Source organism: Aspergillus oryzae, chromosome 2 (genome assembly GCF_000184455.2).
Source record: "Aspergillus oryzae RIB40 DNA, chromosome 2".
Lineage (NCBI taxonomy): Eukaryota > Fungi > Ascomycota > Eurotiomycetes > Eurotiales > Aspergillaceae > Aspergillus > Aspergillus oryzae.
In genome coordinates, this window is record NC_036436.1 from 4,150,527 (window position 1) to 4,167,170 (window position 16,644).

The 16,644-nt window shown below is 48.0% G+C and overlaps 5 protein-coding genes across 5 annotated transcripts; 4 read left to right on the top strand and 1 right to left on the bottom strand.

Annotated features, from left to right (window-relative positions):
* Positions 1–1,712: 1,712 nt before the first annotated feature.
* On the top strand, positions 1,713–3,425 carry AO090003000765 (putative PHD transcription factor; the record flags this gene model as incomplete). Its single annotated transcript, XM_001819856.3, has 1 exon — positions 1,713–3,425. The coding sequence occupies one exon, from the start codon at positions 1,713–1,715 to the stop codon at positions 3,423–3,425; it is 1,713 nt and encodes a 570-aa protein (XP_001819908.3).
* Positions 3,426–3,483: 58 nt separating this feature from the next.
* AO090003000766 (uncharacterized protein) lies at positions 3,484–4,389 on the top strand (the record flags this gene model as incomplete). The annotated part of the gene is made up of 1 exon (XM_023235025.1): positions 3,484–4,389. One exon carries the CDS (start codon positions 3,484–3,486, stop codon positions 4,387–4,389), a length of 906 nt encoding a protein of 301 aa, XP_023090086.1.
* A 4,165-nt stretch (positions 4,390–8,554) lies between these two features.
* On the top strand, positions 8,555–9,891 carry AO090003000768 (cobalamin-independent methionine synthase II family protein; the record flags this gene model as incomplete). The annotated part of the gene is made up of 3 exons (XM_001819858.3): positions 8,555–8,774; positions 8,838–9,254; positions 9,320–9,891. 3 exons carry the CDS (start codon positions 8,555–8,557, stop codon positions 9,889–9,891), a joined length of 1,209 nt encoding a protein of 402 aa, XP_001819910.1.
* A 2,098-nt stretch (positions 9,892–11,989) lies between these two features.
* On the bottom strand, positions 11,990–12,812 carry AO090003000769 (ADP-ribosylation factor family protein; the record flags this gene model as incomplete). The annotated part of the gene is made up of 5 exons (XM_001819859.3): positions 11,990–12,031; positions 12,093–12,205; positions 12,260–12,406; positions 12,480–12,638; positions 12,719–12,812. The coding sequence occupies 5 exons, from the start codon at positions 12,810–12,812 to the stop codon at positions 11,990–11,992; spliced, it is 555 nt and encodes a 184-aa protein (XP_001819911.1).
* Positions 12,813–14,102: 1,290 nt separating this feature from the next.
* ccg9 (putative trehalose synthase (Ccg-9)) lies at positions 14,103–16,512 on the top strand (the record flags this gene model as incomplete). The annotated part of the gene is made up of 6 exons (XM_023235026.1): positions 14,103–14,210; positions 14,270–14,636; positions 14,723–15,008; positions 15,080–15,544; positions 15,600–15,709; positions 15,782–16,512. The coding sequence occupies 6 exons, from the start codon at positions 14,103–14,105 to the stop codon at positions 16,510–16,512; spliced, it is 2,067 nt and encodes a 688-aa protein (XP_023090087.1).
* Between the last annotated feature and the right edge of the window lie 132 nt (positions 16,513–16,644).

Sequence of the window (16,644 nt, forward strand, 5' to 3'; positions counted from 1 at the left end):
TCAGTTGGTGTTTGGTAACGGGATTTGGAGCGTTGAAGCCAGAGGATGGAAGAGTTCGAGATTAGATGGGAAGATGGGCGACTAACCCAAAGGCGTAGGACCATCGTCCTTTCCGATTCGGTTGTGCATCCGGCCAGAACCCGCCGTGATTCAGATGCTGTTCGCAGGGCCAATCACCATCCCGCACGGTCCTAATTGCTGTGCGTATCGTTCGGGAATGGGCCGATCATGGATGCTGAACCATCTTGTGCCCGACCTTTGATTCGCGTATTCTCATCTGCAGGGGCACCGATAGTTGATCATCCACGCCCATAAATAAATAACACCGCAGGGTAGCATTGGTCCAGTGAGGGTGGGAATTGGTACCTGATTTTTGGGTGACATTTCATACCCCACACACTTTCTAAAGGGACATGGTACCATTGGAACTAGTAACTGGTACGCTACCTGCTTTCGGTATCATGCACGATCGCTGGTCTTTATAGCTTCCTTTTGGGGTACTTTCTCCGGAGTAGACTACTATCTAGTAACTATCTAGTACTTCGTGCCCTTTCTTTCATTATTCGACTCCATTAACTGTCGCTTCTTTTAACTTTGGCCCCATGCATTAGCTTCCCTAGTAATCTTCAGTACCTGGAATGACTGCGCGCAGCTTCTTTGAACGGCGGAATGAGACTGCCACAGCGCCAGTAGGCCTTTTGGACCTCCAAGTTTACCTGTATAAGCTTAACCAGGCTTCTCAGTCCAGATAAGCATGTTTCAGTACCAACCCGTACGGGAGGTTGATTACATTGATTCGCAATTCCTTGGCAGTGGATCAGATAACATGTCTGTATGTAGTCAATTATTCTCATCGGCGTGGCCCCTTTCAACCCCTGCTTGCATATTGTGAACCAGGGTGATCCTGTGAAATGGTACAACGTCCCCTGCTCGTACCGACCCCCTGTTTGAGATCAATTACTGAGTACATCCATATGTACTCCGTAATGCACTTCATTGAGAGGCATTCAAGCCTCCAACAGTAAATAGTAAGCCATATCAAGCAGGAGACTCTAAATAACGTTGATTTTCACGGCACGCAAGCTACCTCGACAATGAGCGCATATCTCGAAAAAGGTGGATCGACCAAACCGTCGGACGGAGTTAAAATACACCGCCTTGATCTAAACTCCGCGGCAGAATTGCAAATCTGAAAGTTATCTGAGCTCCCCGAAAGGTACAACCTGGGGGTTTGACCACGCGTGTCTGTTCTCACAGCTCTCCAGGTCCTGACTTCGAGCTTGTAAGATAATATTAATTGATTATCCTTAGGTCATCTTTCCCACCTGTTGGTTCCTTTTACTTCCTCATATCGCGCAGTTGCGCGTTCAGCAACTCCGCATTGATCTCCGAACCTCCGTTGCTATCATCACAACTGTCACCTTAACCAGAACAATTCGTTGAGGGTACTATACGCATGGGCGATTCGGTACATTTTTATGCCTATTCAATATCTGCGTGATCTTTGACACCACCGACTTTGCGCCAGCTTTCATGATGCCTATACTGGGCGTCACGAGACCGACATATACCACTTAGTCGACAGAACATACTCTAGCTCCTTCGCCTTAACTCTGAACTTTGACTGTAGAGGTCTGGATATTTCCTTGGATTAGATTGATTAACATCGTTGTTATCACTTGCCAGGGCAACTCCCGCGTTAAAGTTACGCGATGGCTGGCGGGGCAGCCACCTCTGCTGGCGTCAGTCAGGGAAGTGGTTCCAATGGTGATGATGCGACGGCCATAAGTCCATATGAGACAAACCCGGATAATATACCGCAAGACGACCCCTTCCTCAAGCAAAGCCCTCATTACGGTCGTTACGCTCCGCGAGACGATGATTTCAAACCCCGCTACGATCATTGGTGGCAATCGGACCCCGATGCGATCTCGCATTGGGAGAATATAGTGAAAGAGAATCTGAGTCCAGAGAACTCTTTGAATTTGCAAGAGGGCCGCCAGGCTTATTCTGTTGGCAGTGTGATAATCCGAGTTGACAAGGACGATGTGGTCGACACAACAGCTGAAAGGTACTCTTGCGCTAATGCGAATGAATTGAGCGCTGCAAGAAAAGCAGAGGATGCTCTTAAAGCACTTGACATTACGGTTCCGGTAATACATTTTTGTGGGACAGTTGATGGGAATAATGTCACCGTGGAGTCCAGAATTCCTGGTGTTTCTCTAGAGGTCGCCTGGAGGTATCTTAGCACCGAGCAGATCAATAAGTTCAAGCAAGAATGCCGTCAGATCCTCGAGCACATGGCAAGCATTGATCCTGCCCCGAATAGCCCGTCGTACGTTTGCAGTGGACTCAACTCTCAGCTACCGCCCGAGATACAGGAGATGGAGAAAGATGTGCTGTTCCAAGAGAAAATGGAAGATGAAATACTGTGTCTAGTACACAACAACATGACTCCTTCCAATATAATCGTCAACGATGACCGAGTCGTGGGCATCATTGGTTGGCGACACAGCGGATATTTTGGGTTCCGAAGGGCAAACACGATACACCGACGGTTCAGAATGCCCACATGGTCTTCACTAGAGGCGGCTGGTGGCAATGTTGAAGCATGGGCTGATATTTATGAGAACCTTTTGAACGCAAAAGTGGGCTCCAAGCTGGAGGCGAGTCAAGATACACCAGGGCCACAAGTTAAAACGGAACCATCACTTGTGACTTTGGACAAGGTTCCTGAAAGCGATGAAATCGACAACAAATCTATATCATCTCAGATTGATGGCGTAAACACGCCTGGGGAGCACCCGACACCCAAAAAGATTGCTGATCTAAAACATGGACGAGGCTCGCGAGCCTCGTCGTCTGATCGGTCATCGCCTGCCAATTCTGTGAAAGCCGCCTCAGGTAGGAAATCAACACCCGGTGGTGCAAAGAAAGGTACGGCAAAGAAGTCGACTGCCAAAAAGCGCAAAATTACCGAAGAAGATACCGAAAGTGTTGATGGCCATCAGTCCAACACCCCTTCCTCCCGCACCAGCAAAACCCCGGGCGTGAAGAAGCAGGGCTCTGCATCTGTAGCGGGTTCTCCAGCACCGGAAAGCAGGACGAAGAGGAAGAAAGGTGCCAAGAAGAGAAAGGCCCCGAAAAAAGCTGCGGCGAAAGAAGAGGAGCACGAAGAAGAGGAAGAAGAAGAAGCTTCAACAGATGAAAACGAATTGTTCTGTATCTGCCGTAAGCCTGATAATCATACATGGATGATTGCCTGTGATGGCGAGTGCGACGACTGGTTTCATGGAAAGTGTGTGAACATCGATCCGAAAGATGCTGACTTAATTGACAAGTATATATGTGAGTCTCTCTCGTCTGGCTTTTACTCTGCTGCTATCATGCCCGTGTTGCCTCTTGCGATAATAGTTTTTCGCTAATGGTAAACCAGGCCCTAACTGCAAAGAGAAGGGCAAGGGATGTACTACATGGAAACCAATGTGTCGAGTGCCCTCTTGTCGGAAGCCTGCTCGATTTAACAATAATATTCTTAGCAAATACTGTTCTGATGAGCACGGCCGGGAATTTATGCGCCTGAAGACCCAGCACCTCAAGATGAGTCCGGCCCCGGAGAACAAGATGGAAGACCTCGGGAGTAGAGGCGGGATCCTCACTGCCGGTGATCTCAAGGCCGTGATAATGGATGTATCCTCAGCGGCGGAATTCCGTAAGCTTGGCGAACGGATCGTCTCGCTGCCACCCGACGACCCCGAGACCGACACAAAAGAGAAGGACAAGAAAAAGCTTGGATTGGATTTCGCTCCTGATGACCTTACATACTCACCAGATGAGGCATCGAAAATCGAAGAATTGCGCAAGCGGCGTGATGAGCTGCTTCACCGCAGGGGTATGCTTAATGCACGTAACACATTCGTGAATCTCGTCCGGCAGCGGTCCAAGAGTGTACTAGAAAAATTGAAGCAAGCCGAACCCAAAGGCGGATGGAAAGATATCTGCGGTTTTGACTCACGGTTAGCCTGGTCCGATGAGGAATTCGACGAATGGAGGCTATCGGAAGTTGGAGCGAAAACACTTGAGGATGGCACTCCTGAGGCGCTGGCGTCTAGCTATCCCGATACAACTGATATAGATGGCGACACCGTCATGAATGGCGTCAAAGCTGAAGAGGATGACATCAGCAGCCTATCTCGAGGTATTTGTACCAAAAAGCGCTGTGAGAGACACAAACAATGGGTCAAGGTTCAACAACAAGAGATCTTATTCGAGGAGGATACAGTCAACCAGGATCTCGCAAAGTGTGAAAAGGAAGCTCAAAACGTTGTGGAGAGAGCTGTTCTCAGGATGTGGGCTGAAAAAGAAAATGCCCAAAACGGATGTCAGTGAAGCCAACATGAGGCTGAACCGAGGAATTATAGTGCTATTTTCAAATGCTGTTAAAGGTCATTTGCATAAATGATACCCTTGTTCGCGGAAGGAAGCAAAAGGCAGGGATTTCGATATGGAGTTGATGTGTATATTTGGTAGTTTTGGCCGCGGATGCTATTTTCGACGAGGCTGGCGTAAGACTTGATGATATATACAAATAAATGGACTGCTTGATATGTAATTGTGCAGCTCCAAACAAAAAAGTAACTTTCCGGTATCGGTGCTCAATTTATTCGTTTGTCCCAGGTGCACCATCGTCCAACACCGTTGCCTACCCTGTCTTTGATAACTTCAACCACGTGTGCGGACTTGACAGTCGACAACAGAAGATGAGCATCGATTCCCTGCTCCAAGGTTCGCATAAGAAGACTAGGAAACAACTTCTCGCTTGCGTGGAATATGGAGTGAAGACCATCCTCGCGAGAAAACAGCAAGTTGTTCCGTGGATTTCTCCTTTGCTGCATCTGAACTGGGGTAACATGCGTATCGGATGTCATCGTCCCGACCCCGCTAGTATTGACAAGCATCACGGATAGATAAGAGCTGTGCATTCGTGACAATTGTGTCAAAGTCCGCAGTATATATGACAGTATGGCTGTGCCCCTGACCGTAGAGGAAGCGCGGACGACTCCTTCGGTAAGAGTGTCAAGTCCGGCAATGACGAGGAAAAAGCTGCAGTCATTGTTTCCTGTGGATTCTGCCTGACGAGCCTGCTGTGATTCCCGCTCCCCTTTATACCTATGTAGAGTATCTGAGACTTCATTTATAGCTTGTACAGCGGCAGCCATGTCGAAGACAGGGATTAACTGAACAGTGTCCAGATGTGCGATTGCTTCATCGCGCGATAGGGCCGACGGCTGAGATGCAGATAACAACGACTCAAGCAGCCTTTGTGGAGAGAAGATGTCAAGATTTGCAGGGTGGATTATATATGTTTTAGCATTAGGAATTGACGATGTCGAGGTTTTACCCAGTTGTGCTGCGAGTATTGATCGTGTAACCTAGCCAACGATTATCATCAGTTGGGTTGATGTTCGTGGTAGCAAAGAGGAGAGCAAAGGGTGCAAAATGAGCGGAACTATATGGAAAGGGAGCTCAGTACTTGGCCTAAAAAATCAATATCATCGTTTTCCTTGGCCTGATTTCTTAGTTTCGAGAACCCAATTACGGTTCCTTTTCGGAAAACACTATGTGCAGGGCTTTTGAATGCTTTACAAATGTCATCCTTGAGATCCCAGGTTCCTGGCGTAGAAGCCTGACCATGTTTTGGTTGTGGCAAAAGAAAATGGGCGAGAGACGGGGATGCAGGTGCAGAACTGTATGGAGTAGAAGTAGAGGCCATATTAGAGTACTGTAGAATGAGTATGGCCTCTTGTACAGTTTGTTCCTGACAGAGTAACTATTCTGGCGACGGTTATTATGATAGGATTATGATTCAACTGAGAATCGACCGAGCTAACCAGGTGCACTGGATGTTGGAGGTGCGACATACTAGTAGTATCTTAGAAGATGTCGAGAGGCAAGAAGACTGCATCCGAAGATTAACTCCATTCCACGTGTTCTGGCCTTAGTTTTAAGGCACCAAGACTATTGATTGGGAATAAGGGAATATGACCATTTCGGGCCCGCATATATGCCATGCTCCCTGTATATATCTCTTTATACAACGCATTTTCTTATTTAGGGACGCATCATTAGGGTCCTTAGGAAGCCCGATTACGGAAACCCAGTTTACCCAGCGCGTCTTGAAAGCCGGCATCGTAGTCTTTGACCATATGTTAAGCAATGGCTGTGTGTACAATGGTTTCCACTGTTGCTGGCGCACAAGCGGTAGAACATATACTCTTCTTAGTCCAGGTGCCTTGGCCGTCGTGGGCCCATACACTATCGTCTAGGATATCTTCCAGTATGGGAGATAGCTCGGTCCGTAAAGGGTCGAATGCATAGTCGCAGGCACAGAACTCAACAAGGCTCCCTCTGCTGCCCAAGTCACTTACAGAATGACCGATAAGTGAATAACCTGTAGCAATTTCCATCCAAGGGTCACTAGGGTCCATAGATCCCCTCTGCTCTAGCTCGGTAGCTTTGTCGCCCTCACACGGTGCTAACTGGACACTCAATGACCGTAAATTCTCCATCAGCTCCACTGCGTTTAAGACTAATTTGACATGATTATAGAACGGGAACACGGCGGTGTACCGAAAGGATGTCAAATTGCTGAGCGCGCGGAGCGATGTTAACTTTTGTGGGCGAGGTCTAACATATGCTAAGGAGCCCCATGTGTTGAACAGTGAAGGAACCTGAAACAGGAAGTATTCATAGTGGTTATAAGCCTTGAGAGAGGAAGACTCGTTGAACAGCAGGGAGGACCATGATCGAGCTTCAAGTAGCGTTGAGCGCTTTTCAAGATGAGAAAGTGGTGGAGGGTCAAAGCTTCGAGTTTCCTGCTCTAACTGCAGGATTTGAAGTGGGGCTTGGAAAGCCCAACTATGTTCCTCAAATATCTGCGCGCCTGTCATCTTGCCAATAAATGAGGGCGGTGCAATGACGGTGATGCGCTGTGGATCGAGATAGGACAATGCTCGACGCCACCAGAATGGATCCTCTCGATCATCCGAGGGGTGTTGCCCTTTGACCACGGTTGAACTTACATGTCGAGCTAGGGATGAAGCGGATATAAAGGAGAGAAACTCATCTACATCCCGTAAATCGAAGCAAACGTGAGTAAACAATCGTGGTCGTGTGACTTCGAGCAAACGGGAAGAGGTGCATGAGAGGTTCTTCAGATCTCGCGTACCCGACTTGACGATAGTACTGCTCGGCGGTTGGTGTATCTTGGCTAATGAAGGGGGTGGATATGACAGATTGGAGATGATCTCGTCAAGAAGCTCATTTGGCAGAGCTTCCAATGATGATCCTTGCGGAACCATTATTGCATGCGGCATATCCTGCAAGAGGAGATTAGTGTTCCATGACTATCACATTTCGATGGCAGCTGTTAGGGTTTCTATTGACGAGGTAGGATGATTGATCTATACTGCTTCAATCTCCGTGGCGTACTAAGAGATAACGATGGAGGTCATATACTGTGTATGATGGTCGGGAAAGGACGCCGACATCAACTGCCGTGGCGACCCCACATACGTCACACGAGCTCCGCCAATCCTTCCAAAGGTTATAGGGAAAGCAGTTCCAAACAGCCATAGACTCACCGGTAATACGCAGTTTGAAACTCGGCAAAAAGGTTTAATAAGGACGATTCGTTTTAGTAACCAAAGCTGAATTCTATCCAGGCGACATGGAAGGTAGTATGAATATCATTGAGGAAGTTATGCAAGGAGCTCTGTCGAACGCGTGGCGGTAAAACCCCCTGCTGGATTTGGACAAATGACCCCACATTTCCAAAGTTGGCCTCTTTTAGCGTCCGCGCCAAGCATCTAACTCCAAGAGGACTGACTTGAAAATATACTCTCTAATAGTAGAGTCTGTGTGGTATGATTGTATAACTATATCCTACTTACGGTCAATAGAACAATTACTGTTGACGGATCAGTCAGTCAGTTACAGAGGGAGAGGCAAAAGTTGGAAACTATATCTAACATAGTACCTTGGTTATCAAGAGCTTCGTCAAACCCACCCACATCTAATCTTTAGATCTTTTGCCTCATCTATATTACCTTAAACTGGTCTGTCACTCTATGATCCTGTATCCTTCTCATCACCCAGAAATTTCCATTGACATATTTTAAGACTCACGACTTTCATGTCATCCTCTTCGTACTTCAAACATACCTATAATGGTACTATCTTTTCCACAGTCCCACTTCCTCCCCGAGTCAGGATGTGGAGAGAGCCTCTGCGGTGGGGCACTGAAGAGAATGTGGAAAGCACTCGGCAGTTAGTGAAAGTTTCAAGCCGCGGAGAAGGCGAATCGATGTGAAATAGAATTACTCGGCTTGGGTCCGAGTTCGGTGGCTCCTCTCTGTTTTAATGATTTCCTCCCTGCAACTGTCAAGTCTGTCTTTCGAAACCCTGCTCAATCACTACGTTTCATAACAGGTACCACCTCAAGAGACACTTGGAAGCACCTCGATATATATTGACAGACTCAGGAATCTTCAATATGGCCCATCAGCTTCACCACAACCCTCCTTTCCGTGCCGAGCACCTTGGCTCGCTCCTTCGTACCGATGAACTGTTGAAGACAAAGACAGCTTTCGAACAGAAGCAGGTCTCTCAGGCTGATCTTGACGCTATCGAGAACAAGGATATCAAGGAGATCGTTGAAACTCAGAAGAAGCTTGGCTACGCCGCCGTCTCGGATGGAGAATACCGCAGACACAGTAAGGGAGGACCTGATCTTTTGTGTAGTGGGGCATGATGCTAACCATTTAACTTCCATGTAGTGTTCTGGGGTTCTTTCTTCCCTGGACTTGATGGTTTTGAGGAAGTCACAGACGTCGATGCCGATGTATTCCGTCCCTATGCTCCCGATGTCGCTGCTTTCCTTGAAGCTGGACACAAGCCTGGCGAGACTGTCATCTGTACTGGCAAAATCAAGCACGTCGGTAGTACCTATATCAAGGAATTCAAGTACTTGGCGAGCATCGTCCCCCCCGAGGAGGTCAAGAACATCAAACTCACCCTTGCTGCTCCTAACTGGTATCACTTGCGGTATAAGGAGGGCAAGGCCTACCCAAAGGACGTGTATGCTTCCGATGACGAGTACTTTGGCGATATCGCCAAGGCGTATCAGGATGAGCTTCAGATCTTGTATGACGCTGGCTGCAGGAATGTTCAGTTTGATGACCCCAACCTTGCCTGTGAGTCGTCCTTTCATAACCGTCCCTATGGTGAATTACGAAGGGTCGACTGACAATGCCGACAGACTTCTGCTCTGACAAGATGCTTGAGGGCTGGAAAAAAGATTCCTTAAACGTGATCACAGCCGATGAGACATTTGAGAAGTACATCAAGCTGTACAACGATCTGCTCTCCAAGCGTCCCGCCGATTTCCACGTCGGTGTACACATTTGCCGTGGTAACTTCGTCGGTAGCCGTCACTTCTCCGAAGGTGGATATGACCGTATTGCAACCAAGCTGTTCAAGGAGCTCAATGTCGATACATACTACCTCGAGTACGACACCCCTCGTGCCGGTGGTTTCGAGCCACTGAAGGAACTTCCCACACACAAGAATGTCATTCTAGGTGTCGTGACCAGCAAGTTCCCCCAGCTCGAGGACAAGGAAGAAATGAAGAAGCGTGTTTACGACGCCGCCAAATTCATCGCGGAAGGCAACAACATCTCCGTTGAGAAGGCGTTGAAGCAGGTCGGTGTTAGCCCACAGTGTGGCTTCGCTAGTCACAGAGAAGGCAATGCCATTGACCGAGACGGCATGTTCAACAAGCTGAAGCTTGTCCGGGATATTGCCAATGACATCTGGCCTGGTGAGCTTTAAGTAGGTACGGTTGTCGTTTGATGTCGATTTTCAACAATGAGACACACTTGGGCTGGGTGACCGGCGACGTATTTGTGTGTATGAACGTGACGAAGTTATGTCTTTGTACAGATAACTGACCAATTTTTCTGATTGGAAAAATGGGTTCAGTTCTGGATATGTATATACCTGATCACCTGATCAATAATCAATGATTCAACTCAGTTCACAAAATCCAGCGTTCTTGCTCGGTAGTTAATATAGTAGTCAAAATCAGAGGACCTTGGAGGCCCACCACGTCAAAGCACCCTTTGTACATCCCAACTAGTGGGTCTAAAGTCAATCACGCTATGAGCAGTCTCATGATTCATCATGTATGTCCCGCATAGCGCATTAGACTGTCGGGCTGGTCGTTGCCGTTTCTGCTCATGTGTCCAGTCATCGGACGCAACCCTGCAGTCTAGGCACTAGTACTAGGTAGGTAGACCTCCGAAACAGCTGAAGCCTGAAGTCCTTTAGGTTTAGCGTTAATGGAACAGGAAAGTTTGATGACTCGTGATCTTGGCCAGAACCGCCGATAGCATTTATTATTGTCAATGTGTTTAAGGTGGAGGATTGTGCAACTCATACATACTGGATGTCTCTTTCTTTAATGCTGGATCGTAAAACTTCGGATAAATGCATCCAAGATGGCACTGGGGAGCCGTTCCACAATCATACTCAAAGACATGCAATCAGGTACTCGTACTCGGTACGGTATAATCCCCTCATTGTCTTCTAAATAGCTTAATGACATGTCTACCTACTCCCTCTCAGTGAAGCAATCACGTGGACCAGTATCTTCCCATATCTACCTCAAGGTCGAATGGAGCTTGAAATTCTCGTTCTATGAGGGACTTTTCCATCGTTTCCGTCCTTTGGGTACTTGGGTGAGCATTCAAACCAGTAGGCTTCGCGTCTCGTGGGATCCAGCACAACAGCCGGTTCCGTAGTAGGCGGATATCCTGCAGAACCTATTAGACAACTATCCTTCCCTGTTCCAGTTCCATATTGTTTAGAGTCAATTTCCTTATTTCCTGCCAAATCTCGCTGTCGTGGTGAGTGTCATGAGAGGCCATTGTCTCGATTAATGTTCTAGATATTTAACTTGACGAGTAATGAATTATTCTGTTCGAAATTTGTCGGTGATAGTTGATATCTTTTACAGGATATAAGAATCAGGCTTTGACAAGCTCGAAATGTCTCTCCTGAAGGCTACAGACCTACTTGAATGGTAAGGAATTGTGCCATTGGCGTCAACTTCATATTCCTAGATAGCAGTTCCTTCCATTCATTATGCTGTTTCGCCCTCTTTGTATTATGAGGGTGGCTTGCCGGTGAAGTAGGTGGTTCCTATTGTTCATTTGAATGCGATTGTTTTCTATAATGGGGCGGAACTTGAAGATGGAATCGATTTGATTCGTTATGGGAATAGGAGGTCGGTAATTATGATTACTTTTGGTTAGTATACACAAGAAGGTTTCAATAGCTCCCGCCCATCCTTGCTTATCGGCTAAATTATGGCTTGGCTTTCGGTATATGGGCGGCCGTTGTGAAGCTTAGTAGTAGATGCGATTATCGAGTCCCAGGTGGCATCGGGTCTCCCGTCGGGCTTCGGTATCGGGGGTACGGACAGTTTCACTTTGTTGTCAGTGTATATGTGATTGTATGCATCTTCAACAGTGGATTGAAGGCGTGGGTAGAACAAATTTTTTGTATATATTGGTCCAAATTTCTTGCTATATTCAACATGTTTTTACTCAATGAGAAAGCAATGAGTCGAAAGGATAAAAGGCAGTCGACAGTAAGGGGGGAAGTATTAATTAAAAGAGTATTTAAATGGCCCGCATAGAAACAGTGAGGGATATCATGGAAAGGTAAGGAAACGAGATGAAGATCAAGAAATGGGAAAAGCATGCGCACGAAGTGAAATGTAAACATACTGCAAATGCTGCGTCTTCTGTCATCAAAGCGGACATGAACGAAAGAGGCCGAACGAGATAAGGAAATGTTATACACGAAAGCCATGCGATTGGGGTTCCTGGATTTACAGTGCAGATGATAGGCGGTGGGGATGAAATTATTTTTGGGCCGGTGTTTTCACGTTGTTGGAAAGCCAAGCCTGCGAGAGGTTCCATGTCAGAGACCGATGGGGCAAAGGAGGAGTGGGAAGGGAAACTTACAAGTCCTTCGAAGATACCAGTACCCTCGGTAGCAACGCTAGGCGCGACATACCATAGCTTATCCTTTAGCTTGTTAAGTTGGAGCGCATTGGTGACGTCTTCGGGGCTCATATCTGCGGGGATTAATTTAGCGGGCGCAACGTCCTGGCGGTTCTTGAGATACGTACGGCCTTGAATATCTTGTTTGTTCGCGAACACCAGGAGAAGAGCATCCTTCATTTCGCGATCGTTGATGATCTTGTGAAGCTCGGAACGAGCCTCCTCCATCCGGGCCGTGTCGCTGGAGTCAACGACGAAGATCAAGCCTTGCGTTCCTACAAAATTACCGACAAGGTCAGCGTTTATGCTCGCTGGCTGAAAGGTCCGAGCGATTGCGATGGGCCATACCGGAATAGTAGTGTCTCCATAGTGGCCGGATCTTGTCCTGGCCACCGACATCCCACACATTGAACTTGACATTCTTGTAGGTTACACTTTCGACGTTAAAGCCGACAGTGGGGATGGTAGTAACCTCCTGGTTCGTGAGCTTCAGTTTGTACAGAATTGCTGTTTCACGCGCCCATCAGCTTCTCTAATCCTTTCCATAATACACAGCGAGGTGACCCGATTCAGGGGTGCAGACTTACTGGTCTTTCCAGCAGCATCCAAACCCAACATCAAAATCCGCATTTCCTTCGTACCGAAGATCTTCCCCATCAACTTGGAAACTTGACCACCCATTTTGGCGAGGGGTTGTTGACTCCTGAAGTCACCGATAGGAAAAAGTGTAAAAGTGAGGTAGTGTTATGTTGATTGAGCGTAGAATTCCTCAATCGTGTTTGCGATCGGAATTGGGACCAGGCTTCAATTGCGGTTGAACACGAGCAGGGGTGGTGGTGGGAAAAGCGTGAGCAATCCCGCTGTAAGGTCAATTACTCCGTCCGGTCAATCTCCACGTCAACCAAGGCGATCTCAATCAAGACCGTCGCAGGAGGGGACGCAAGGTGAACAAAGAGACAAACCAAACTTACCTTGTCGGCGAAGGGGAGGTGGCAGAAGAAGAAGAAAAACAGAAAGAGGAGAAGAAGAAGAAAAACAGAAAGAGGAGAAGAAGAAAAAAAAAAAAGCAAAACACAGGCTGAACCAAAATGTAACGATAGAAAAGAAAAGAGTGAATGTGGCAGAAGGAGCGAAAGTGAAATGAATAGTTTAATTAATTGGGCCCAGAGTTTCCAAAGGCGACGATCCACACGAGGAGCAGCGACGAGGGTCTGCGCGCTGGGCAATTCAACTCGGACTCCGTAAAAGGGGCTGCCGCATGACTAAGCCCCGCGATTCCTGCCAAGCATCTCGGTTGTTTCACCCGTAAGCAGTTCATGTTCATCGTGATGGCAATAGTGCCGGTTCCATGGCCCCACGGCCCCTGTTTTTTTCCCCCTCCCCGGTATCTTCCTCATTGGCATTGTGACTTCACGAGGGAAAGGAATCAAATCAAGAGACTGCGACCAGGCTCTGGATCCCGGTTGTACTTTGTACATACTCATACCATCCAAAGCTCCGAAGCGTTTCCTTTCCGTCGGGTGCAACCACGTCTGGTCTTATGGTGTGACAATCCCTGACTTTTCATGCGGGACCTTGTCGGCTTGTGCTTCTGTTCTTCATGAGGCGACTTTAGAGAGACTTGCGTGTTCCAATGAACATGTGCGTGTTTACTCGTCGTACTTCGGAAAATGTAATTCTTTTCTTGATTGATGCCTGTCACGGGCGATGTTGTACTCTGTACGTCATGGGCCCAGAATCATGAGGTCACCGGACCGCCTCAATTCACCCCAGCTTTTTGGACAGCAAACAAAGCAAAACGTCCTGTGGCATGAGGTTGGAGTCATTAGTTCTTCTATATATATGTAGCTTATCTGGTATACCTTGCTCTCATTAGACAATTACCACAGTATTCTTCCGTTTTCTCATAAACCATTTCCTACTACATCCATTCTCGTCCAACTATAGTTTTCACAATTAATCGAGGGAGCAATGGCTGACGATTCGAACGCCATATTACGTCGCCGCTCGTCTCTCCGTCAGCAGCGTCGTCTGTCTCTACAGTATGAGAACAATTCCTGGGCCGCACCTCCGTCTGGAGTAGGTATATCTGCTTCATCTGTTGAGCTTTGCAAGCCCTAACTTCTTCGTTTCACTAGACTATCTACGCTGGTCTATCGACATTACGCGAGGACGATACATTGACAATTGCAATCGCCATTCGCGATACCACCTATCTCCTAGACTTCATTCAGGAATCGCTCACCTTAAAAGATGACCAGTCGTTATGCTCCGTGCTGGAGAAATTCGTGATAGACCAATTGCAAGAATGGAGTGACGCCCATATGGAGAAGTTCATCGGCTTGGCGATGCCAGAGCGCATCGCGAAACAATACCCCAGCCTGTGCTCGAGGCTCTGGGCTGAGCTGGATATCATACCTCTAGTCCTCCCCGAAGGAAGTAGAAGGGAGGGTGATGACAAGTTCACTTTCGGCATTCCCGACTCCACAACCTGGAAGATTAGAGGTATTGATGAACAGGCCGAATCAATGGGCCGCAAATGTGTCCGGTAAGATCAGTTCAGTTCTGCCTTGATATGACAAATACTAAAGTGTTGTCTAGTTTGTTTGGTCCAGAGAATATCCCCCTGCTTCAGGTCGGCTTCCTTGGTATAGTAGAGGTCGACACTGCATTCCATGTGCGCTTGACCAACCTGGAGGACTTCCAGAAGACGGTATATCCCAAGACCTGGAAGGCTGTTCAACATTATGCGACCGACCTCAAGGAAAGAAAAACCAAAATTGCCTTTTTCAGTGCCACCCCTCAAGGTGGAGGTGTAGCCCTCATGAGACATTCTCTTGTGAGATTTTCGTATTCCTTGGGTACCGATATCACATGGTAAGGCTCAATCATAGAATTGCTTGGCTTTTTCAGATGGCAGTCGGACATCAACTGACCCTGTGGCCTAGGTACGTGCCCAAGCCACGGCCGGGCGTTTTCCGTGTAACCAAAAACAATCACAACATTTTGCAGGGTGTCGCTTCCCCTGAGGAGCGGTTGAGCGAGGAGGACTGGGCGCAGGTGACGGAGTGGGTCAATGAGAATGCAAAGAGATACTGGTTGATTCCAGGAGGCCCTCTGCAACACCCTAAAGATGGAGGAGCCGACGTGGTGATTATTGATGACCCGCAGATGCCCGCATTGATTCCCATTGCGAAGCAAATTGCCCCGGACCGACCGGTGATCTTTCGTAGTCACATCCAACTCCGCAGTGACTTGATTGACAAACCGGGGACTCCCCAGGCAGAAGCATGGGGGCGGCTCTGGGAAACCATCAAACTGGCAGATATCTACATTAGCCACCCAGTGAAGTCTTTTGTTCCTAAGACCGTACCCCGAGAGAAGGTGGGATACATGCCTGCGTCGACGGACTGGTAAGGCAGCACCGGCCTAGTGCCACTGGAAGGTGTGACTGACAAGCCATTTTAGGTTGGATGGTCTGAACAAAAACATGCGAGAATGGGACATTGCCTATTATGGCCGGGTTTTCAATTCATTCTGCAGAAACTCGGGCATGCCCACCATCGACTACCCTGAAGGTGCGTATTGTCACCCACGCAGCGCAGTTACATTAGGGACTTCGAGACTGACATGGAGCGATATGAAAATAGATGAATATATCGCTCAAATTGCACGCTTTGATCCGTCGAAGGGCATCCCAGAGGTTGTGGAATCCTACGTCAAATTCCATCGGCGGTTCACAGCTGCGTTTCCCGACAGACGGGCTCCCAAGCTGTTGATCTGTGGCCATGGCTCTGTTGATGACCCAGACGGCACGGTGATTTATGACGCCGTTGTCACGCATATCGAGGAGAACCTCCCGGATCTCGCAGAGCAGATTTGCGTTGTGCGACTGGGTCCTTCAGATCAGCTGCTGAATGCCCTTCTCTCAAAGGCTAAGGTGGCTCTACAATTGTCCACACAGGAAGGATTCGAAGTTAAAGTGTCGGAAGCCATTCACAAAGGAACACCAGTCATCGCAACCAGGGCTGGTGGCATCCCTCTTCAAGTGGCGGACAAGCAGAACGGCTTCCTCGTGGAGGTAGGGGATACCGACGCAGTGGCCCAGCATTTGTTGGACCTCTGTACGGACGATGAGCTGTATGAGCGCATGCACAAGTTTGCGCTCAACAATGTGTGCGACGAAGTGAGCACCGTCGGCAATGCACTGAACTGGCTCTACCTAGCTTCGAAGCTGTCCAAGTCCGAAGATATCAAGCCGAACGAGCGATGGATTAACGACATGGCTCGCGCCGGGGCGGGCCAGGAGTACACCAGCGATGAAAGCAGATTGGTGCGGGAGCTTTGCCCCCAGAATGGCGTGAACGGACACCAAAACTAGACCGATATGTTCTGGTTTAGAAGAATAGTAGATATTAATGACTGAACGAATCTCCACTCGTAGACGTCAGGTAGTTAGAAGTCATTCTTTCATCTTTGGATGTATGGAATCTCAAGAAGTAAACAAGACGCG